Genomic DNA, 26,461 nt, shown 5'->3' on the forward strand with positions numbered 1-26,461 from the left:
TTGGCTTGACAGTGGTTATGTCTCCAAAGCTGCTGAACCCCAGTTGAATGAAAATGACCTTTAACCTAATCTGACGTGCAAAATTACAGAACAATCTTCAGTGAAACTTGATGCTTCATACAGGGAGGCACTAACCTGGACCCCCCCCCCCCCCCCCCACACACACACACACACCACCTCCCCTCAACCCCACCCCCACCCCTGTCAGTACACACCGCCAGTACACACCACCTTCCCTCCTGACCACATTTTTGAGGAGCAGTCATTGCACTTGACATTTGACCCACTTTTTTATTTTTCACTGAGACATGCAGTGAAACTTTATATAGAAGAAACTTTAGTAAGACCCGCCAATTCCTGGTTGCATTGGAGACATGCAATAAAACTTTATACGGAAGAAACTTTAGTAAGACCCGCCTATTTCTGGTAGTGTTGGAGACATGCAATAAAACTTTATATAGAAGATACACTGGTAAGACCCGCCAATTCCTGGTCACACTGGAGACATGCAATAAAACTTGATACAGAAGGTACACTGGTAAGACCCGCCAATTCCTGGTCACATTGGAGACATTCAATAAAACTTGATGCAGAAGATACACTGGTAAGACCCTCCAATTCCTGGTCACACTGGAGACATGCAATAAAACTTGATACAGAAGATACACTGGTAAGACCCGCCAATTCCTGGTCACACTGGAGACATGCAACAAAGCTCAAAGCTTGATACAGAAGATACACTGGTAAGACCCACTAATTCCTGGTCACACAGGAGACATGCAACAAAACTTGATACAGAATATACACTGGTAAGACCCTCCAATTCCTGGTCACACTGGAGACATGCAACAAAACTTGATACAGAAGATACACTTGTAAGACCCGCCAGTTCCTGGTCGCATTGGAGACATGCAATAAAACTTCATGCAGAAGATACACTGGTAAGACCCGCCAATTCCTGGTCACACCGGAGACATGCAATAAAACTTTACACAAAAGATACACTGGAAAGAGCCTGCTATCTTCTGGGGCAGGCATTACCTGATCAAAACATTTGAGTCATCATAACCCTACAATTTATACAAGTTTCACATTACTGGTCAAACTTGTTGAGGATTTGGGGTTATTTTCAATCAGTCTTCAGCTCCTGCATGCTTTACTGGCCTAATGGTTAGAGAGTCCGCCTCAAAGTTGAGAGACACAGGATCAAATTTGGGTCATGTCATACCAAAGGCTTCTAAAATTGTACTTGTTGCTGCCTTTCTTGGCTCTCCTCACTGAGAGCTTTGAGCAAGGAAATAGGACTGGTTGGCTCAGTATTGGTATAATGTGACTAGGTGAAGTGTCATGTCTGGTGTCTTCAGCATGATACTTCTGTGGTGGCAGCACTTAGGCGGCATGGACTCGACCTGCCAGAATAAGACACAGTAGATGTACACACATGTAATGACTCTTCGTGGTCAAGTGACTGAAAAATTGTAAAGTACAACGTTAATCCCCAAGCATTCATTCATTCATTCATCTCTTGCAAACACAGTGTCTTCAAAACTGCATGCTGTGGGCTCCACACTTGCAGTTGTTTTGGTCAGGGGGTCAAACCCTGTCACTGCTTATTGTAGAGCTGATGGGTTTTGCAGAACATGCTTTCCAACTTTATTGATTTTAAAGAAATTTTATTGTGTATCATTATTTATGATAGAGCTTTAGTTTACAGATGTAAAATATAAGTTTGACTTTTATTTAGGAAATTACTCTGTTATGTCTCAATATTTGGGAGGAAAACAGTTCTAGATGTTACACTGTACATGTATCTTGTCTTGTTCACATGTGATTTGCTCTGAGTATAAAATCTGCAGCAATTCATGGGTACTGAACCAGGCATTCCTGACCCATAACAGTTTCCCCCTGAGCCACAAGTGATATTACAGTAAATACATGTACAGCACATTTTTGACAAGTTCCCCCCCCTTGGCAAACTGAACATGCTGATTTGATATTCGCTCGAACGCACATTGATGAGGAATTAACACAGCGTTATATGAAATCTTGCTTCTCGACCTGTCAAATTGGAAGCAATCGGTTGAAACACCTTGGAAGCCATAAATCTCATGTCCAGTAGCTGAAGGATAAATATGTTAGCGAAACTGTTTGCTCTCTGTTGGCATGACAACAGACCTTCTCCTATATCCAGTTTTGTGATATTGCATCCCCATGAGTACTTTGTCTCCACCTTGTTATATCTTGTGTGAGCTGTGACTAAAACCGTAGGCTTGTAAAAGTTTGTGTTAGCTGGAACTTCTGCAGGTATAGGCCATTGGCCACTGGCCATGGTTGCCTTGTTGATATTGTAGAGAACTTGATGTTTTATAGGAGGGTCGTTTCTACAACAAAATTGAAGGTTCAGATCCCAATCTTTACAGGTGACATTTTAATTCTGCAAAAACACATTTGATGAACTGCAACTCAAAATGGTTTCTGAAAGCTTCTGTGTCTGTGTATAAGGAAATTTGTATGAAAACTTACATTTTTGTTGATAAAAACCATCGTATTTTAAAAATTTGCTTGTTAGATTAAATACAGCTTGACCAGTTTGGGGACACAAGAAATCTGGGCACTGATCAAGTTTCATGTGTAATAGAGATTCTGTATGGGCCGATATTCCATAGATTGAATGAAAAACTCAAGGGATATCAGTGTGTTTTATCATCTTAAGGCCACATCAATTTAAGTTCACCTTTTATGAGCAAAATAAGTCTTTTTCATTGACTATCGGAAGAGGGTATAAAAATAAAAAGAAAACTTGAAAGTCATCTAATTGATGGAAAGTATGGACTATCCCAGTGATTTTGCCTGTTTAAGACATATTTAAGTAACTGGAAATCCTTGACCTTGAAGACAGGAAATTCATAAAAAATAGTCAAGATTGAACAAACTACACTGTAAAAAGGTGGATTTGCAGATTTATGTTAACTTCACTTTGGATTTTTTGTAGTGTTGGCTTTCCTGTAAAACCAAAAAATAAAAGAAGTTGCATAAGTAAACAGTTTTGCTTCTTGAGGTCAATAGGGTCAGGGTTTTACAATTCTTGTTATGCTTTTGCTGAAGTACAAGTGTTTCGAGTAAGCTATTTCGATACCGTGCACATTGAAGCTGTTATTTTTTCCAAAAATTAATATACACTTTTGGACTTTAAACAAAACCACAGCCCACTTCAGTAATGTATTTATAATTAATAAGTGAATGTTTCAAAGATCTTGTGGTATTTTTACATTAATTTCACAACAGCTTTATATTCTTATTCTTGCCCTGCGGTATGGGAATGTATTCAAGGTCAGTCAGGTTAATGGTGAGGAGATCTACAAGAGATCTTTGCAGTTATACATGCTAGTGCCCAAGTATAAGGCACACGAGGATCATTTCCCATCCTAGCTGGTGACGTTACTGGGAGAGAAGTGATCGCTTTGGAGATCATTAGACTGTTTAGGCTTCCATACAAGTACTGTTGACTAGCTGTTTTATAATATGACATAGTCTGTTGCCATGGCTTCACGATCAGTCGATCAGTCAGAGAGTAAGAATCTTAAAATGTCCTGTCAAAGACCGGAATTGAACCTGTGCTTGGAGTGCCCTTGCAGTCTCAAGGCAGAGAACTGAGAAGCATTTGGTCTAGGTTTCAGATCAATCCATGAAGATGGAGGGGTCCATCAACCAGTGATCACTTACATGGATATGTTGCCTATAAAATAGCTCATACATTTACGTATTACTCATTGGTTTCTTCGAGGGTTCTGCCCAGTTTCCTCCCAGTTTCCCCCCACCATAATGCTGGCGGCTGACATATAAGTGAAATTTGCATGTTGGTTGTGGCTGGTTTCCCCCCACCATAATGCTTGCCACTGTCATATAAGTGAAATTTGCATGTTGGTTGTGGCTGGTTTCCCCTCACCATAAGGCTGGCCGCTGACATACATGTATAAGTGAAATTTGCATGTTGGTTGTGGCTGGTTTCCCCCCCACCATAAGGCTGGCCGCTGACATATAAGTGAAATTTGCATGTTGGTTGTGGCTGGTTTCTTCCCCCCCCCCCCCCAACATAATGCTGGCTGCTATCATATACATGTAAGTGAAATTTGCATGTTGGTTGTGGCTGGTTTCCCCCCACCATAATTCTGGCCACTGTCATATAAGTGAAATTTGCATGTTGGTTGTGGCTGGTTTCCCCCCACCATAATTCTGGCCACTGTCATATAAGTGAAATTTGCATGTTGGTTGTGGCTGGTTTCCCCCACCATAATTCTGGCCACTGTCATATAAGTGAAATTTGCATGTTGGTTGTGGCTGGTTTCCCCCCACCATAAGGCTGGCCACTGACATATAAGTGAAATTTGCATGTTGGTTGTGGCTGGTTTCCCCCCACCATAATGCTGGCCGCTGACATATAAGTGAAATTTGCATGTTGGTTGTGGCGGGTTTCCCCCCACCATAAGGCTGGCCGCTGACATATAAGTGAAATTTGCATGTTGGTTGTGGCTGGTTTCCCCCCACCATAATGCTTGCCACTGTCATATAAGTGAAATTTGCATGTTGGTTGTGGCTGGTTTCCCCCCACTATAATGCTTGCCACTGTCGTATAATTGAAATTTGCATGTTGGTTGTGGCTGGTTTCCTCTCACCATAATGCTGGCTGCTTTCATATAAGTGAAACTTGCATGTTGGTTGTGGCTGGTTTCCTCTCACCATAATTCTGGGCACGGTAGTTTAAGCAAAATGTTCTTGAGTACGGCGTAAAATACCAGTCAAATAAATAAATTACACACACTTGCATGTAAAGTCAGAGCATGATATGTCTTTATGTATTATTTTCAGTCTTTGTAATTATCTCCTAAACATAGGTTGGAATATATGCCTTGGCTGTTCTTAATTGGTGATCAGAGCCAGGGTTAGCGTGGGAAATTGGCCATGAGAGATTTGAGCAGAATTCTCGCATTGGGATCAACAGAGAATGCTTTGTACTTAAGAGACTCAGGAGGCTGCTGTGCACTAATTCAGGCTAATTCGCTGGATTTTCTTCTGGTGTTTTATCCTTTCACTCAAACATGATTCGACTCATTTGACTGAGGAATTCCTAGATCTCTCTTGATATGACTAGCTATTTCCGACTGCCCATAGTGCTGTATTACTGTAATTCCATCGTCCTCATATCCATTAACCCACTGACCTAACTGTTCTACAGGTCACTGGGAATGAGGTTTGGTAGTCATGCAGGAAAGGAATCAGTTACAACTGTATGTGTGTACATACATATATTAACTGTTTTTATGTTACAACCCTATGCATCTAGCTGTTGAGTGAGTGAGTGAGTGCTTGGGGTTTAACGTCGTACTTAACAATTTTTCAGTCATATGACGACGATCTAGCTGTTGAATACCCTAATTCCTCAACCTTTTCAGGCATCAAAGAACAAATTTCTGTGCAGTTTAAGCACCTTTACATTTGGAAGACAGAACTACATCGGTTGAATCGGCCAATTTCAGGGCTTTACAGAAAGTATAATTTTGTCAGTCTACACAAAATAATGCACTCAGAATATATGCTTGAATAAACACCTTGCAAACATGCCAGTAGGTTGAAGACTTACAGTACATGTTCTGACCTTGAAAGGACCAGATCGATCCAGAGTCAGGACCATTTTTGGAGCAATACTGTTTATAAGGAAATACTGTATATACCTAACATATGGATTTTTGGGTCGTGTGGATTTTTGGATCGTGTGGATTTTTGGATCGTGTGGATTTTTGGATCGTGTGGATATTTGGATCATGTGGATTTTTGGATCATGTGGATTTTTGGATCGAGTGGATTTTTGGATCGAGTGGATTTTTGGGATCGTGTGGATTTTTAAGGCAAATATAGTGTACATAAATGATGTAGTACAGTTATTTGTTGATTAAAGTCCCAAGGGAATATTTAAATGAATATTCATGACCACGTCTAGAATGACCTTTAACCTGTGATGTAGGTTGCGAATTTATGTATATGTATATTTTTTGTAATCAGATGAATTAATTAAAAAGTAAAAAAAAAAGCAAAACTAATGAGGTGTGCTTCAAATAATGGCCTGTTAACAACTGGAGGATGGTTGTGGGTTTCTCTCAAGCTCTGCCTGCTTTTCACCCACCATGATGATGTTGGCCATTGTCATAGAAATGAAATATTCTTGAGTATGTAATATTTAAAAAACACCAGAGAAAGAAATAAATAAATTCTAAATATATTTATTTATTTTTGAGTCTTGTAAACTGATTTGAGTTCTGTTAAGTCGACTGTATCAGTCTCATCTTCGTTAATATTTCATTCTGCTCTGTAGTTTTTAATGGATATCCATTTTGATTCATTAAGTCAGTGTGTAACACATTTTTTATTTCAAATGTCTGTTGGTGGAACACCTCCTTTGACCTAAATCAAATAAGGGAATCTGGTTGATACATTTCATATTACATACTTAGTGAATTAAAGCTTGAATTCAAATTTCTGTGTGCTGAATCAAACCCTTTGACTTCATTCAAATGGGAGAGTATGGTTTGTGGTTTTTTGGATTTCATAGTCCTGATACCTGGATTAATTAATCATTGGATTATAGCATGTATGTGGGATGTAAATAAGCCTGACATTTCCCGTGAAAAGTCTCTTTTCTCGCTGATCAAATTGAAAAAAAGTCTTGAATTACATGTATAAATCTAGAACCAATTTTTTGTAAAATCAACAGATTTATTTTTTTCTAAACTCTGGTTAAAAATATGAATTGCAAGAGATAAATTCATCAGCAAAAGAAATCATGGAGATAAGCAACCCTTTTTCTTGTAGAAATAGTTACTTTAATTTAACACTCACAGTCCACTCCAGTTTCCTCCACTCCTAAAGCTGGCAGCCATCATAGGTGAAAAATTCTTGAAGTAGCTTTAAACTCCGATTAAATAAATGAATCTAATTGGTTTTATCACAGAGTCACCATTTCTCAGGTTTTGGAATCAACATCATGTATAGTTTTTAAAGCATTGATCGTCGGGTCACCGGCTGTTTGCTGAGTCAGGTGTCTGTGACCTTTGGCGTTTCCGTGGTGTCCACGTTGATTCAGATTATGGCCTAGGAACTAATTATCTCAGCGAGCTGCTAGCAAATCATTACCCACTTAGGGAGTGATTTTTACCTGCAGTGCTGTTTGCATAATACATTACTAAAGTATTAAGGTATTTTTTATATGTGTTGTTATCAGGCGACCTTTACCAGGGGAGATAATCATACCGTGTGTATATTGAGTCTGGAGTTTCTGTGTAGATCAAATTAGCCCAAACTACCATATTAGTCCTAAAAATTCATCTGAAAACGAGATCAAATTAGCCCAAACTACCATATTAGTCCTAAAAATTCATCTGAAAACGAGATCAAATTAGCCCAGACTACCATATTAGTCCTAAAAATTCATCTGAAAACGAGAATACCTTAAGGGACAAATAATGGTCTTTAAATATAATAATAATATATTTATTTATTCAAGGTAGCTTGGTCAATTTACAATGAAACTGTTCTTCCCCAAGGCCTTCACAGAGATAAAAAACATGTAGGAAACATACTGCAGAGTTCAATCAAAAAATACATCAATATGAATAACACAAGATAAAGCATTGTGTAGTTTGAAATGTAAAGGTACATACATTCATACCTACAAAAGCAACAACAGAACCAATTGTGATAGGATTGATATCATCCTACCTTCCAACCAAACCTAGTTTGCCCGTATCTGGATTAGACATGTCCTCATCATGATATGGCTAAAATATTCCCAATGTGGCATTAAACCATAATCGTTCATTCATTCCAAACAAAATTTTAAAAACAACTCTTGCGGCCGCTGTGGCCTAGAGGTTAGCATGGTAGCATAGCAGAATGACCCTGGGGCCTTTGTGGCCTAGGGGCTAGCATGGTAGCACAGCAGAATGGCCCTGGGGCCTCTGTGGCCTAGGGGCTAGCATGGTAGCACAGCAGAATGACCCTGGGGCCTCTGTGTCCTGGGGTTAGCATGCTAGCACAGCAGAATGACCCTGGGGCCTCTGTGGTGTAGGGGCTAGCATGGTAGCACAGCAGAATAACCCTGGGGCCTCTGTGGCCTAGGGGCTAGCATAGTAGCACGGCAGAATAACACTGGGGCCTCTGTGGCCCAGGGGATAACATGGTAGCACAGCAGAATGACCCTGGGGCCTCTGTGTCCTGGGGTTAGCACGCTAGCACAGCAGAATGACCCTGGGGCCTCTGTGGCCTAGGGGCTAGCATGGTAGCACAGCAGAATAACACTGGGGCCTCTGTGGCCTAGGGGATAACATGTTAGCACAGCAGAATGACCCTTGGGCCTCTGTGTCCTGGGGTTAGCATGCTAGCACAGCAGAATGACCCTGGGGCCTCTGTGGCCTAGGGGTTAACATGGTAGCACAGCAGAATGACCCTGGGGCCCCTGTGGCCTAGGGGTTAACATGTTAGCACAGCAGAATAACCCTTGGGCCTCTGTGGCCTAGGGGTTAACATGGTAGCACAGCAGAACATAAATAAATAGAAACCTCTTTGCATTAAAGATGAAATTAAAGATTAAAGATGCTGTCTCTCATGTATGGTTTGTCCTCCATCTATGTGTGGGAGGCTCTGTTGGGGATGATACTGTCTGTGACATATGGTTTGTCCTCCATCTATGTGTGGGAGGCTCTGCTGGGGATGATACTGTCTGTGACAAATGGTTTGTCCTCCATCTATGTGTGGGAGGCTCTGCTGGGGAAGATACTGTCTCTCATGTATGGTTTGTCCTCCATCTATGTGTGGGAGGCTCTGCTGGGGATGATACTGCCTGTGACATATGGTTTGTCCTCCATCTATGTGTGGGAGGCTCTGCTGGGGATGATACTGTCTGTGACATATGGTTTGTCCTCCATCTATGTGTGGGAGGCTCTGCTGGGGATGATACTGTCTGTGACAAATGGTTTGTCCTCCATTTATGTGTGGGAGGCTCTGCTGGGGAAGATACTGTCTGCGACATATGGTTTGTCCTCCATCTACGTGTGGGAGGCTCTGCTGGGGAAGATACTGTCTCTCATGTACGGTTTGTTCTCCATCTATGTGTGGGAGGCTCTGTTGGGGATGATACTGTCTGTGACATATGGTTTGTCCTCCATCTATGTGTGGGAGGCTCTGCTGGGGATGATACTGTCTGTGACATATGGTTTGTCCTCCATCTATGTGTGGGAGGCTTTGCTGGGGAAGATACTGTCTGTGACAAAGGGTTTGTCCTCCATCTATGTGTGGGAGGCTCTGCTGGGGAAGATACTGTCTCTCATGTATGGTTTGTCCTCCATCTATGTGTGGGAGGCTCTGCTGGGGATGATACTGTCTGTGACATATGGTTTATCCTCCATCTATGTGTGGGAGGCTCTGCTGGGGAAGATACTGTCTCTCATGTACGGTTTGTTCTCCATCTATGTGTGGGAGGCTTTGCTGGGGATGATACTGTCTGTGACAAATGGTTTGTCCTCCATCTATGTGTGGGAGGCTCTGCTGGGGAAGATACTGTCTGTGACATATGGTTTGTCCTCCATCTATGTGTGGGAGGCTCTGCTGGGGAAGATGCTGCCTGTGACATATGATTTGTCCTCCATCTATGTGTGGGAGGCTCTGCTGGGGAAGATACTGTCTGTGACATATGGTTTGTCCTCCATCTATGTGTGGGAGGCTCTGCTGGGGAAGATGCTGTCTGTGACATATGATTTGTCCTCCATCTATGTGTGGGAGGATCTGCTGGGAAAGATACTGTCTGTGACATATGGTTTGTCCTCCATCTATGTGTGGGAGGCTCTGCTGGGGAAGATACTGTCTGTGACATATGATTTGTCCTCCATCTATGTGTGGGAGGATCTGCTGGGAAAGATACTGTCTGTGACATATGGTTTGTCCTCCATCTATGTGTGGGAGGCTCTGCTGGGGAAGATACTGTCTGTGACATATGATTTGTCCTCCATCTATGTGTGGGAGGATCTGCTGGGGATGATACTGCCTGTGACATATGGTTTGTCCTCCATCTATGTGTGGGAGGCTCTGCTGGGGAAGATGCTGTCTGTGACATATGATTTGTCCTCCATCTATGTGTGGGAGGCTCTGCTGGGGAAGATACTGTCTGTGACATATGGTTTGTCCTCCATCTATGTGTGGGAGGCTCTGCTGGGGAAGATGCTGTCTGTGACATATGATTTGTCCTCCATCTATGTGTGGGAGGATCTGCTGGGAAAGATACTGTCTGTGACGTATGGTTTGTCCTCCATCTATGTGTGGGAGGCTCTGCTGGGGAAGATGCTGTCTGTGACATATGATTTGTCCTCCATCTATGTGTGGGAGGATCTGCTGGGAAAGATACTGTCTGTGACATATGGTTTGTCCTCCATCTATGTGTGGAAGGCTCTGCTGGGGAAGATACTGTCTGTGACATATGATTTGTCCTCCATCTATGTGTGGGAAGAAAGAGAACTAAATTATTGCCAGCCTAACACCAGGTGCGAATTATTATTAGAAGAATTAAGGTATATTTTTATGTGTATTTGTACCAGATGAATGAGTTCATAAGGGGAGAAAGTATCATGTGTGTTTAGGAACTTGATCTGGTCTTCTTCACCACCATGTGCTCTAACTTAAAGCATTTTTAAAGAGCAATGGGCCCCACTGGGTCACTGAGCATCTTTACATTCAATCTGTTTACTTAATTTGTGTTTTGTAAGATATAGAGGGGGTTGGTTGGTGATATAGTGATGGGGTGCTGTGGTTGTTTATTGCTTGAATGATGGTACAGGGTGGTGGTTTAAGGTTATTGCAAACCCTGTTAATATTCATGCCATTATTGTAGAATGGCCCGAAATAATTAACTTTCCGAAATGTCAACCTTACCTTAAATACAGAATCTTAATTATTAGTTTAATAATACCCTAATTCTTCAACCGCTGCTGCAGCCAATATTTTTGAAATATTGTGAAAGCAATAATTTGCACAGTTTTATGAAGCTTGTATTTGTAATTTGTAGTGACACAAACAAATAATTTTTACGGTCATTTCCATTGTAATTGTATGCATAAATTCCAGTGAAGAAAGTGCTGTAGAGGTCAAAAAGGTTGAAGATTGACATCATGCATATTTTGCCAAAACTTGCTGTTATGCCCTCTGTAAGGTTCCTACAGCCATAATCTTGACCCCTGTGGTATGCCCTCTGTAAGGTTCATTCAGCCATAATCTTGACCTCTGTGGTATGCCCTCTGTAAGGTTCCTTCAGCCATAATCTTGACCTCTGTGGTATGCCCTCTGTAAGGTTCCTTCAGCCATAATCTTGACCTCTGTGGTATGCCCTCTGTAAGGTTCCTTCAGCCATAATCTTGACGTCTGTGGTATGCCCTCTGTAAGGTTCCTTCAGCCATAATCTTGACCTCTGTGGTATGCCCTCTGTAAGGTTCCTTCAGCCATAATCTTGACCTCTGTGGTATGCCCTCTGTAAGGTTCGTTCAGCCATAATCTTGACCTCTGTGGTATGCCCTCTGTAAGGTTCCTACAGCCATAAACTTGACCTCCGTGGGATGCCCTCTGTAGGGTTCTTTCAGTCATAAACTTGACCTTTCTGGTACCCTCTGTAAGGTTCCTTCAGCCATAAACTTGACCTCTGTTTGTATACTGTTGTTACATATTTGTATAGTGTTGTCACATGTTAGTATGCTGTTGTCTCATGTTTATATAATGTTGTTACATGTTTGTATAATGTTGTTACATGTTTATATACAGTTGTTACATGATTATGTACCTCTGTTACATGTTTGTATATTGTTGTTACATGTTTGTATACTGTTGTTACATGTCTATATACTGCTGTTGCAAGTTTATATACTGCCGTTACATGTTTATATAGCCCTGTTATATGTTTGTATACTGTTGTTACATCTTTATTAACATCCCAGTCTCCTGGTTGATCATCTTATGGCTAGATCTATATGTACTTCATTTAATTGTGCACTATGGGCTTTACTCTTCAGATTTTGTCATGTGGTATGGCAGAGGTCATAAAATATTGTCATGATAGGCCATGAATATTTATTTTGAAATATCTTCGGTTAATGACCTAAATCTTTGGACCCCAAAATTGCACTTTTGGAGGGAAATAAATATTACTTTTGATGCCTGGGGCTTACATTTTTGTGTAGTGTCATTCTGCTTTCCAAATAAACCTGGGAACAGCTTCTAATATCAACAGAATTCTCAGGATCAGGCAAACTGTGAGACATAAGTCATGGGCGAGGGTTCTGGCCATTTAGGTAATTAGCCCTGTTGTGATGTTAGTCCCTCTCCTACCCCCCCCCCCCCCCCCCTTCACTGTGTGGGGTTACCCCCTTGTAGAGCCCCACTGTTTCCTTCAGCTGACAGATTTACTGTTGCAGAGTAGACTCTAGTCCCCACTGTAAACCACTCTGACAGAATTCCTGGCACTATTCAGAAAATGCCCAATGTACAAGAATGGTCCAGCTGAAGAGCCTTTGACCCTACACATATAGTTAGTTTCAGGATGGTCTTCATATAGGGCTTGTGTACTCCAAATGTGTACACCTACACAGAGGGCTTTAATACGGAATCGGTGTTAAAATACAGCCACAGGCAGAACACATTCACCTCTAACACTACATCTCTCCTCCTGCATTTCACCACTGTACTACGTACAGTGTACTTTTTTTTTTTCTCCCCTTCTCTATCCGTTGATGCATTTTGTATTTTAAAAACACTAACACGTGATATTTTTGGAGAAAAAGGAAGGCGAGGGTGAAGTTGATTAGTGGCGGGAGGATAGCTTGACAGCTTGCCAGTTTTATACTGCGAGAGAATGGGGCTAGGTAGCTGAGGCTGAACGGCTTACAGTCTCCACAAAGGATAGGTTGGCAGGTTCAACAGCCTCAAAGGAATAGCACTGCTGTTAAGTACAGTTGCAGCCGCTGTGTCGTGTGTAGCACAGCTCGCGTGCGGCTACAGATGTTTCCCAATCCTGTGGATAAATCTTAATTAATACTCGATCTAATCAAGAGATCCGCATAATGGAAGGTACTGGCGGTGTTTGCCCGTCCAAGGATGTCCTGTCCCCAGCACTTTTTGGGAAACATGGAATTAAAAATAAAGTTAGCAGCAGTAACAGACCTCCTGTGTTCATTGTGACAGATCATAGTTCAGAGAGCAGTATTCCAAAACCGCCAGCGGACTGTGGCCAACGACGTGTAAGTACCTTTGTAATTACTTCTACTGTAACTATGTATACCACTACCCCGTTAATCATTATTGTAATTATTATTATCCTGTGCTGAAACCAAACTTAACACGCTGTAGATACCTCTTCATTCATAGAGACCAGTGTCTTAAGCACGATTCTCTTTTAGTTCTATATATATATATATATATATATATATATATATATATAATATAGTCTTATATACTATATATACAGTTGTGCAAACCTTGTCACTTATCTGTATATCACCTGAAATTGATCATGCCTTTTTACATTTGAGCCAGTTCTTTGTTTTCCAACCAAAAAACAAAAAAAAACAAAACAAACAAACAAAAAAACAAATAACTTAAAACAAGGCTATGAATGTGTTGATGTGTTCAGGACATGTGTATAGATGTAGGGTGTGTTCAGAGAGAAAATAATTTTAGTAGAACTATGTATGAATTTTAATGCCAAACTGTTCATGTTGACTGATATGCATGTATGAGCATGTATATTAAATATACATGTATTTTCATAATTTGATCCATGGCCACAATTGTTAAGTGTATACGGAATTCCGTTTTTTATATTCCTGGCTTCTGATCTTAAAATTAAAATTCCCTTTATTAATCATGATTGATATGTTTTGCAAATATTTCTTTTATTTAGACTCCACTGCTTTCCTTAGAAAGATACATTGTTTCAGTCTCCATGGTTCGGCATTCACCTGGTCGTTTCGTATAAGAAGTGCTCTAAGTGTGCGTGTGTCCAGTGTTTTACACCTGTTCAATATGCAATTATTTTGGTGTCGAAATGAAATATTAGAAGTGTTATGCCGAACAGCTCGAGAAGGGCAAACAAAAACAAGCCCATGACAACGCAACCTAAGTTAAAGGCTGCCACTCCATTACTATGTTTTTCGTTACAAGTTCGGTGGCATTGTCTTTAACAACAACATCATCATCTCTGGCGACTTGATTGCAGAATCTGACCATCATTCAGGGGTAGTAAACCCGATTGAGGAAATTCCCAGCCAATCAGATGTGCCACCATCGGTTGTTCAGAATCCCAAAGTTAAAAACTCCTTGTGCTGAACTTCGATGGTTGCTCATTAAAGATGACTTCACCGAGAATACCCAGCAAACAACCTCAGAACGTTTCTGTATACTCTGTAAAAAGTTTAACACGTGCTTCAAATGGTAGCCATACATGGCCAAGTGAGGGATTTAAAATGCTTAGGAAAGACAAGGTCAAGGAGCACCTGAAAAGTTTTCAAGCTCAGTAAATAAATGCTTTACAGTACCCTCTTTCAATTAAATATTTATTTATTTAATAGGTGTTTTATGCCGTACATTTAAATACGAATTGATCTTGTTCTATCACATAAAATCAATGTTAATAGTGTAAATCCTCCACAATTTGCTATTTATGCACTGATGTCATAAATATGCTTAAAACTACATTACTTGAATAAAAAAATTAGATAGCATCACTTGCAAAATTAATGAAGAATTGCAGTAATAACACTTTTGTTTTCAGGATCAACTTACATGTCATCTCATGTCTACAAGTGTTGTGTTCTATCTTTGTTGAATGTAACTGTTCTTGTCGAGGTATAAAAGCTGAGATAGTGCTCATGTAAGGTAAAACGCCTAGCAATCAATTTAGGTCTAAAATATGTCGAGGAGAATTTCATATATTTTTTCAGCCTCCGAATCATGTCTGACATGTACATGCACCTTAAATGAGCATAAACTTCATCCACGGCTAACATGCCCATTTCCCCCCTGATTCTGACAGGTCTATTGATTTTAGAAAGGTGTTTTGAGGTGTGCTTGGAACATGGGATGATATTCTACTGGAAAATTGTAAGTTTCAGCACTCAAAAGTAATATTTTGTGACATTTATTTGCCTCTAAAAATGCACTTTTGTGGGTGAAATTTTAGCTGACTGGCCTGCAGTTTTGCAATCATTCTCTGGTCTCTTTTTTTTCCAACTGTACACTTAATCAAGAAATTGCATTCATGAATTAAATGAGTAAATTTTGTGCTAAAGATAAAATAAATATTTGCACGTATCAGTATTAAAGGTCAGAAACATGTATTGTAGATAAAATGAAGACATTTATGCGCGTGTTATTCTCAGTCCATGTTTTCTCCTGCACGTAAACTTGTCTCTTTCCTGATAATTACCATGAATATTTCTTTAATAGGCCCATTGCCTGTTACCGCTCTCAATGTTTCTACATTAAGATTGTTTAAAGGAAGATTTTCATGGCCGATTACACAAAGATGTCCAAATCTAGGCATGAAAAAAACACGGGCAATGTCTGGTTGAAATGCTTTTGTATTCCCCAAGTGTTTTAGGAGGACTTAAGTGCAACATTCCACCGGTGAGAGTATGAAAGTGCACCACTCCTGGGAAGCAGTTTACCAGTTTTTCTTAACCCCCCCTCCGCATTTGTTCTTCCGTTTTTGGCCACATAGAGTGTCTACTCCAGACGGCTCTAAACATTTGACCTTCATGATCTGCTGCGCGCCTCCATAGCCCTTGTGCCAAAGTAGATCAGTGTGTTTCCAGACAAAACTGTGATAAGCACCTATTCTAGCTAATTTATTGTCAAAACACATGTTTTAGTGGCGGCAAACAGCTCTATGAGTCACACTGTTAGTCAGTCAGTTAGTCTTTTGGTCTCTCTCTATTGATCGTTCATAATTTTGACATCTCTTTCCTGTTGACACGCACTGGCCATTAGTCGCCAAATGAGTTTTAGGCTTCAACATTGGAGCCCAGATGATATTGACTTTTCCAGAATGGTACAAGTCATTGCGATTTTGGGCTTGTTTTACTGTCAACAAAGCACTTGTACTGTGGACCTAATTTGTAAATGTTTGCTATAAATTGCACATTGCATAATTTTGCTGCAATAATAACTTGACCATCTCATTTTATCTTTGCTGAGTGTTATTGATTTGACTGGTGTTTTAAATATTTGGAGGCCAGGGGCCTCCCACCAATGCGGACGTTGTGAGTTCAAGTTCAGCTATTCTGGCCTCGTCTCCGGCCGTTCATGGGAGGGTCCAGCGGCAACCTGCAGATGGTCAAATCACATATATAAGAATACTTCACTTATATGACGGCGATTCTTTAATGAATTGGTTTCTTGTTTGGTTGAGTTTGGCGTGTGATCAGAAATGTTAAAGTGTACAGTTTACTCTGGATCAGAGTATTGGTGTAAGCCTTCATTTTCCTGCTTGCCGATCACTGCCATTGTTTTGCCATCTCCTGTGGATGGGGACTGAATCTTTCAACATAGGCTTGACTGTGTGTGCATATCAAGTAACTTCTGAGGCCATCCTAATAAAAGTTCTACACTTTTTGTTTAAATTTTGTTTTTTTTTTCCTGGCTAAAGATACGGAATTTAAACATTAAAATTGAGATGTTTACAAATAAATTCTATCAAAAACTCAATAAAAACTGTTTGAAGGGTCAGTAGGATTGTACCCAACAATATGTCTGAGAATTAACCATGGCCTGATGCTCAGATTGTGTCCTGACTTGCGAACATATGACCAAACACCAATGAAAACCGTCCCAAAAAAAAAGAATTTTTGTGTGTGTAAGATATGGGGCTTGGGTGATCTAAACTCTTACGAAGTTTCATTTTGTTTCAAACAATCATACTTTTATTAATGAAAAAAAAAAAATACAAAATAACCCCCACCCAAAACAGTGTAGGCCATAATAGTGGAGCTGGTAAGCATTCACCATAGTAATTCATCTCTGTCAACATGATGTGCTGTTTTAAATATGATACAGCTGGCACGTGAGATGAGGAGTGTGATTTCACCCTATCATGGTGGCAGATTTTTTTAATTCGTACTAAACCTTGCAAGAAACTGTTGTCTTGTTTGTTTTGTCAAGCTATGTGTTAAGTTTCCAAATATAAATAGATCTGCCTGCAGTTTCACGGCTTCCAAGCAGTCTTCACAAATGGGTTTCAGCTTGGACTTCAGTACATGGCAGATTGCCACATGGCAATGTGATAATTAACAGACTGCACAGTGACACTGGTATATTTTTCCTAAAACACAGTCTGATTAGAAATCATGGACAATTAATGAGGGAATTAAAGAGCACATAATTGTCTAGTTACCCACTAAATCAAGACTAAGTGAAAGAACTAAAATTTTTTTATTTCTGAAATAAGGAGAAAACTTTTAAATGTTAAATCCAGATGAAAGGAGCATATCGGACTGAGCGAAAGTGAGGATTTCCGATTTTCCATTTCAAGTGGCATGGTCCTTTGGTTAAATGAGGCTTGGTGATAAGAGATGATGAACTTTTATGGCATTTTTGTGAATCATGGAATTATGCCTGTTGATATTATTGTTTATTATTTTATGCAGTGTATGCTGTTATTTCTTATTGATATTAAACATTTTTGTGAAGATCAAATTTTCCAAGTTGACAAAATCACCTGCTTTCATTTGAGTTACCCTTATTCCTCAATCTTTTCGCATAAGTAAGAGAAGCTTTGAGTGCAATTTATGCACATTTTAAGCTGATTTTGGAGACAAAACTCTGTTGGTTGTGATGGAAAGTTTCAGGGCTTCACAAAAAGTGTAGTTTTAACAATGTACACGGAATAATGCCTTCAGAATAAGCTTGAATAAACACCTTGCCAACATGTGAAAAGGTTCATTGTTAATGTATAGTATGTGCCAGGATCAAAAAGTTGATTTTTGCAATTAATCATGGCTATTATGGTACTTTGTCGTTGCTCACATACACTAAAAGTTTGAAATATCAACTCTGCTATTTTGTCAGACACAAATGAACATCATAGCTTCCAGCTGACAAGCTTTAAATGGAATTAGAAGCTGGGGTATATATCATGTATGTAAGCATTCAATAGTTATGTCAGTAAAATGACTAGAGCAGAAAAAAATCAACTCTATGTAGAGCAAATAAAGAGGATGTTGTTTTTCTTGTTTATGTTTATCTGTCTGTTCACTTACTTCTATAGTATTTGTATGTGATCAAGCCTGTGTCTTTGACTTGACAGGCAACCATCCAATCAATCAGAACAGCCTTGCCAAGAGAACTATGGGACTTTTGAATGAAACTGTGAGACTGCCTCATCAGTTGTACATGTAAATCACCTTGTATTCTCTACAACGGGGAGCTTGTAAGACTCCTGCCAGCCTGTGTCAAGGCAGTGTAAAGCTGTGGAGCGTTTATTGTTCCCTTTGTTATGTCACAATTATCGGTGGACGTTTGCTCATAAAACATACATGAAGTACACATGCACTGCAACATCACAGAAGAAACCTGAATGCAGTCTGCTGTCATGTGGACCATCTGTGTAGCTTGTCCTCCCATTGGTATAGGGTATTTGAGGTGAACTGCAAACGTATTGGGTCTGAATAAACTGGAAGTTACCAGAGTATAAAATACATGTGTACTATACATGTGTACAGTTTGTATCTTCGTTTTGGCCAGAACGAAACCACCCAAATATGTAATGGTACTACATATAGTTTGCTCAAAATGGCAATAGTTTGCTCAAAATGGCAATAGTTTGCTCAAAATGGCAATAGTTTGCTCAAAATGGTAGGGTTTTTTTTTCCCTGGAAGTTTGGAACATCAAATCATCAACATGGCAGGCTGGCCCCGGTATCATGGAGCCATCTTTGATATACTGATGGCAAAATTCAAAATTTCAAATCACATATACATACACATACACAAATCTTACTTGAAATATTGTCAAAATATTGCTTGACAATGTAAATTCTGGGTAAGTTTTTATAAAACAAATTTCAGCTAAAAGATTAGAAAGTGACATAACCAGTTACATGATTGAAATTTTCATTTAATTAAGTCTTAAGATCAATATGTGATCTGAGTCCTGGTCCATTTAATATCTGACTGTCAATGACATCGCCATGGTTACGTGTACATGTGTCTGAGCATGAATGACAGGCTTGACTAATGACGCAGTAGAGTTCTAAATTTAAGGAGAGCTAGCCAAGTAATGAAGCCATGGTATATTGTAAACATTTGTATTGTAAATAATTCATGAAAATTTTCACAGTTTTATACAATAACATGAGAAGCCTGTTGATAACAAGTTTTGAGTTTGAAGTTAAGTTCGAGACACTGCAGCTACTCTTAATGAGCATAAATTTTGTCCATGACTATCATGCCCATATTTCCTGATTTTGAGAGCTCTATTGATTTTGGAACGGTGTTTTGACGTTTGCTTGGAACATGGGATGACGGCCTACTGGAAAATTGTAATTCTCAGCACCAACAAGAATATTTTGTGACGTTTATTTGCCTTTAAAGGTGGACTTTTGTGAGTGACATCTGATGTGATTTAGGGTAGTACACCTCCAATGCGATACATACACCCTCAATACGATACATGCACCTTCAATACGATACATACACCCTCAATACGATACATACACCTTCAGTGCGATACATACACCTTCAATACGATACATACACCTTCAATACGATACATACACCCACAATGCGATACATACACCCTCAATACGATACATACACCCTCAATACGATACATGCACCTTCAATATGATACATACACCCTCAATACGATACATGCACCTTCAATGCGAAACATACACCCTCAATACGATACATACACCTTCAATGCGATACATACGCCTTCAATACGATACATACACCTTCAGTACGATACATATACCTTCAATACGATACATGCACCTTCAATATGATACATGCACCTTCAGTACGATACATGCACCTTCAATACGATACATGCACCTTCAATACAATACATGCACCTTCAATAAGATACATGCACCTTCAATACGATACATGCACCTTCAATACGATACATGCACCCTCAATACGATACATACACCTCAATATGATACATACACCCTCAACGCGATACATACACCTTCAATACGATACATACACCTTCAATACATACACCTTCAATATGATACATACACCCTCATGTTAAGGCTCTCATATACACTATTACTTCATTTACAGCTTAAATGTGCACATGCTTTGCAATTTAGCAACTGAATTAGACGACTTCTGAAAGATTTATAGGTTTTCAATTACATCTCATCTGTCAATTAGAACTTCAGTCTCTTACAAAACACTTTTTTTTTAAAAAAAGCTCTTCAAAAACTTCAGCACACTGACTTACATATCTAGAAAATTGATTTTTGAACCATTTATCATCCATTACAGCTGTTTTGGTGTGTTTTTCTTTTGTTGTGTTTTGTTTTTTTACTTCCACATATGGCTAATGTAAGCCTGTTGCCTTGAACCAGTATGGAAAAAGCATTAGTTTTGTAATATGTCCAGAAGGTTTCTATGTTTGCCCTAAATCACCTAAAATATCACCCACAGAAGTGCATTTTTAGAGGCTAATAATTGTAATGAATTATTAATTTTGGTGCTGAAACGTACAATTTTCCAGTAGAACATCATCCCATGTTCCAATCAAACCTCAAAACACCTTTCTAAAATCAATAGAACTCTCAGAATCAGGAAATATGGGCATGATAGTCATGGACAAAACATATAGTCATATAGAGTATTCATTGTGTGTTTCATTTTGTTTGATACTGTACATCATTCAAAATTGTGTCGCATTGATGGCCTAATGGTTTGGAGAGTCTGTCTTGAAGTTGGTAGAACTGGAATCATACCCAGCTCTGGTCATATCAAAAGGCTTTAATAAAAATGGTACCTGTTGCTGCCTCGCGTGGAGCTCAACACTGAGAAGTTAGAGCAAGGAAACATGGCTGGCTGGCAATTAGCCCCTGGCTGGCAGAATACTATTGGCTACATGTATACAGGCCATCAATTGTTCTCATTTCCAAGCTTGTTATAAGTGAAACAAATAATTAATTTTACCCCTGACTACTTTGTCGTTTTACCAATCCATTAAAGGTCCACCCCTCCATAATAGCGGGAATCTTTTGGTAAATTTCAGATCAATCAACATATTGGTTTTTTCTCCCAAATACCTGATTGATTCTCCCGGAAACAAACAGTGCTCAAGGTCAATTGAGTTGTGATCTGCCAATTTCCCCTGTAGGCCACCCTAATTTGATTTTGTGTTTTAGGACACTATAAAAAAAAAATCCACAAATGAAATAAAAACGAAAATCCACCTTTTTGTTTTTGTCTGTCAATCTTGAGGTTTAATGAAATTCCAGTTTTTCCAGGCTTTCTGATCATACAAATACACATATATACGTCTCTGACAGGATAATATAGCTGGTATAGTCAAAATTGTCCACAAATTAGATGATTTTCAGGTTTTATTTTTATATAATTCTCTGACATTGAAAAAAAAGATTTACATGTAATATACCTATAAAACAATAGTTTAAATCAGCGTGGCATTAGTTTTATTGAAATTGTGGTGTTTACCAGAGGATAGTAATTCATCAAATGTGACAGGGAGTGTGCACCTATTTGAGCAGGGAACAAAGTCCTCTGTGGAATGTGGAAAAGCCTTTATGCTTTGGTGGATTTGAATGGTTATAACCGTTCTGGGGTGCAACGAGCTTGTTTGGATGTGTCACTAAATCCAAACAAGGTATGACCATGGTTTGGACATGAACTTGCTCTTGCTGTATGGATATAAGGTAATTAGTGGCGAAGCAATACGTACAGTCAGTTCAAGGCTCTTGAAACAAGACAGGTAATTTTCTTTCTGTTTTTCATGGCGCTCTTCACTGTTGGCGACCTTATCTCCGCACAAACCATGCAGTAGAATATTAATGACTTCAAGTCATTAATTAACAGAGAGCCTGTCTTGACGGTTTGTTGACAGACTGGCACCGTAGTGCTAGTGTATCATATGTTGGAGAACAGCTAATGTGATTGAAGACCTACAGCATATAGAGTCAAACTGGAGGAGCCACAAGTGTTGTCATTGCACTGGAAAAGATGCTTCATTGAGAGTACGTTAAATAACTTCAAATTTCTCCACAAGAAGTCTATTTTCAGAGGCATGTAAATATACATAAAACATTACTTTTGTTGCTGAAATTTAAATTTTCTTGGCAGTAAATCATACTACTGTAATTTTAAAAAATTTGTACATGTTGAGGAATGAGGGTACATTCCAAACAAACATAAAAACTCCATTCTAATGTCAGTGGAACTCTGTAGTCAGACACACTGAGCAAATTAGTCATGGGCATTAAATGAGGTTGTTTGCTATAAATACACTGCCACTTGCACTCCATAGGCTAGCTCTGTAATCTATTCTCTTCACATAATGTTTATATGCCCTAATTCCTCAGCTTTTTGCGCATATGAAAAAGCAACGTTCAGGTTAATTTCTGCACATCTTTAATTTCATTTTGGGGACATAACAAACATTGGTTGTGAGCCAATTTCAAGGCTTCACACAAATACTATAATTGTATCAGTCTAATAATGCCTTCAGAATATGCTTGAATAAACACCTTGCAAACATTGGAAAAGGCTGAAAAATCACAGGAGTTGTCATTATTACAAACTGATGTGCTTCGTGTACGGGATTCCTCTCCCTGAGAGTATAGTGTTGTTAGGGGCAGATAATTAATTCTGTCGGCTGGGTTGTAAGTGATTTGTTATGTACATGTGTGTCTGTAATGCCGGCTTATTACCTACTTATTATAGCCCCGAGGTGTGTACAGATGTAACTGATCCAAAAATAATCTAAAATTTTGGTCATATTTACAGGCATATTTACAGGCTAATAAATGTCAAATAATTGTATTTCTTTTGGTGCGGAAAACTTTAAGTTTAATCATCTTACCTGACCAGGAAGTCCGAATGCGCCTGTTATAGGTCAGCAGAATTCTCAGAATGACACGCAAACTTTATGTTGTTTACGGTATATGATAGAAACAGACATTAGTCTGAGGCTGTAAATATGTTAACTTGCCAAATCAGTGCGATTTTCCTTTATTACCGTAAATTTCCAAAATAATTTTTTTCATTTTGCCTGATTCTGAGAGCTCTGTCAATCTTAGAAATGTGTTTTAAGATTTGTTGTTTGGAAGATAGGATGGTATACTCCTCTGGGAAATACAAGTTTCAGCAAAAGGTAATATTTTATGACATTTATTTGCCTCAGAAATGTTCTTTTTGGGTCGAAATTTTATGAGCTAGATCTGCAGTGTCTGTAAGCTAGTTTCTAAGAGAGTATCAAGTTTTCATGACGTTCTCTTGTCTTTCTGCATCCACTAATCCTTCTTCATATTTTGTGCAGACCTAAGGGTATTAGCTTAGTGCAAAAGCATAGATACTCTGAGTAATTCAACTTGCATATTTGACATTTCGATATTTCTACAAAATTTTATTTGTAATCCTCAGGATCATGAAGTGAAACATTATACAAGTAGCCAGTTTATATGCACAGTTCAGTTGTACAGACATAAGGTAGAAGTCATAAAAGTAGCTAGTATATTTGCACAGTTCAGTTGTGCAGACAAACAGTAGAAGGCTGAGCAAGTGGCCAGTTTATATACACAGTTCAGTTGTACAGACATAAGCTGGAAGTCATAAAAGTAGCTAGTATATATGCACAGTTCAGTTGTGCAGACAAACAGTAGAAGGCTGAGCAAGTAGCCAGTTTATATACACAGTTCAGTTGTACAGACATAAGCTGGAAGTCATAAAAGTAGCTAGCATATATGCACAGTTCAGTTGTGCAGACAAACAGTAGAAGGCTGAGCAAGTAGCCAGTTTATATGCACAGTTCAGTTGTACAGATATAAGCTGGAAGTCATAAAAGTAGCTAGCATATATGCACAGTTCAGTTGTGCAGACAAACAGTAGAAGTCATAAAAGTAGCTAGTATATATGCACAGTTCAGTTGTGCAGACAAACAGTAGAAGGCTGAGCAAGTAGCTAGTTTGTATACACAGTTCAGTTGTACAGACATAAGGTAGAAGTCATAAAAGTAGCTAGTATATATGCACAGTTCAGTTGTGCAGACAAACAATAGAAGGCTGAGCAAGTAGCTAGTTTGTATACACAGTTCAGTTGTACAGACATAAGGTAGAAGTCATAAAAGTAGCTAGTATATATGCACAGTTCAGTTGTGCAGACAAACAGTAGAAGGCTGAGCAAGTAGCTAGTTTGTATACACAGTTCAGTTGTACAGACATAAGGTAGAAGTCGTAAAAGTAGCTAGTATATATGCACAGTTCAGTTGTGCAGACAAACAGTAGAAGGCTGAGCAAGTAGCTAGTTTGTATACACAGTTCAGTTTTACAGACAAACAGTAGAGGCTGAGCAAGTAGCTAGTTTGTATACACAGTTCAGTTGTGCAGACAAACAGTAGAATTGTGAGCAGGGTTAGATTAAAGAATGGTATAATAGTGGATGGCTAGCCAATGGCTATTAGAGCAATCAGCATGGAAGATTGTAGGGCTGTGTAGACTGATAAAATGACACTTTTTGTAAAACCCTGAAATTCGCCTTTTCCACCAATGTAGTTTTGTCTCCAGCATCAAATTATAGATATGCATAAATTGCACTGAAAGTTGCTCTTTCATGTGTGAAAAGGTTTTGGAATTAGGGTATATGTATTTATAAGTGTGTATAATGCACTGTCCCCAGGGCCAATTATCTGTCTTTATAGTCATTTGTCTGGTCTACCTAGGTCTAAGCCTCAAAATATTTTACCGCACTTAAATTGTGACTCACTGGTGGAATTTTTACTTGAATACTAAGGTTTGGTTGGTCAATACTTCTGTTGCAAGTTAAATCGAAAAACATTTAAATTCTAATTTAATTTCTGGTATAAAACCAGAATGAAGCTGAGTAATAAAGTCTGTACATCTTTAACATAAGCCTAACACGTCTTGGCACCCCTGATTCTTGAGGTCAGGTCATTTTCTAGACGAGTAATTGTAAAATATGGGAAGCACTAGGATTTTGGATAGGTTTGTTTTGGAAATGGATAACAGCTTTCTCGTTGGGTTTATGATAAATTGTATCTCGTAATAGATGACACCAGTGGTCCTGGGTGTATGACTGTCTCAAGAGGCTATTATGCCTGACAGGTGAGCTTGTTGCGGAGTTATTGGAGGCCTGGTTCATTGCAGTGGAGTAAAACGGTCAGTTACGCCGCGTGCACAATAGCAGACGTGTTTGGGAGCTCTCTGTCTGGGGTTAGTTTTTACGGCTGCTTAGCAACACTCAGTGGCAGAATTGTATGGAAGGACCTGTAACAAACAGTGCATTATGTGTGTTTAAAGAAAGTCAACAAAAATACGAGCTTGTCTGCTGTATTTTGATTAAAGCTGTCCTTTATCTCTCATCCTTCCAGAATTACACCTGAACATGATACAAAAAAAAAAAAAATTATGTCTTGGCGTCTATTCCCGAATAATTTATCAGTCAGACAGACCTTGGAAGGAGCATTAACTTTTCTCCCAGGCCATGTACAACAGTTTTTTAGGTATATTTATAGTATGCAAGTTTTAAGCGAATTAGTGAAAGCCAACCATTCATTACATGTAAATTGCACATGCTGTTCCGGGAATGGTAAAGGGATTATAATTAACAACCAAAGTATATTCTGGTTTTCTTTATGTTGCCTTTATCTACAGACCACAGCAGTTACTCACATCTCTTCAAGGCCATAAATCTGTTTTCTCTTTGGAGGAATTTTTTTTTATGATATTTCATTTTAAGAAAAAAACTTTCCTATTGACCTAGGTCATTAATAAAAATATGTCTGTTGAAGGTAGCCCAACCGATCCACAAAAAATGGACCTTATTCATTTTTCTTTCTCTTTTAATTTTAATATATTTAAACTCACATTCATTAGTCAAAGTGAGAGCAAAAACTTTCTTTACCAATTGACCCTATTTTTTTCTCAATGGGTTGTGCAACCACTCGTGAAGCATTGCAGACCTTGGCCACTGTTGTTCAGGTGTATGTCTGTCCATTTTCTTGTTAAAACTATCTCCTGAGCAGTGTTCCCTAAGTTGACTGAACTCATACCACACTTTATAGTCCATTTTGCACGAGGAAGAACCGTGTGGATTCTAATGAAATCTCTTGACATTTGTTGATCAATTAGCACACAGAACATGCAAGTTGTAA

At 39.1% G+C, this 26,461-nt stretch overlaps 1 protein-coding gene across 3 annotated transcripts in view; it reads left to right on the forward strand.

Moving 5' to 3' along the window:
• LOC135477754 (5'-AMP-activated protein kinase subunit gamma-1-like) overlaps positions 1-26,461 on the forward strand; it is a 239,971-nt gene that overhangs the window by 23,363 nt on the left and 190,147 nt on the right. Inside the window, exon 1 of one of the 3 annotated variants that reach the window (XM_064757949.1) lies at positions 13,087-13,322. The exons of the other annotated variants lie outside the window; for them this stretch is intronic. Coding sequence (XP_064614019.1) covers positions 13,146-13,322 — 177 coding nt within the window. The 5' untranslated portion in view covers positions 13,087-13,145. Of the gene's footprint in view, positions 1-13,086; positions 13,323-26,461 lie in introns of those variants that run through there. 3 annotated transcript variants of the gene reach the window in all.

This window comes from Liolophura sinensis, chromosome 11 (assembly GCF_032854445.1).
Source record: "Liolophura sinensis isolate JHLJ2023 chromosome 11, CUHK_Ljap_v2, whole genome shotgun sequence".
Classification (NCBI taxonomy): Eukaryota; Metazoa; Mollusca; class Polyplacophora; order Chitonida; family Chitonidae; genus Liolophura; species Liolophura sinensis.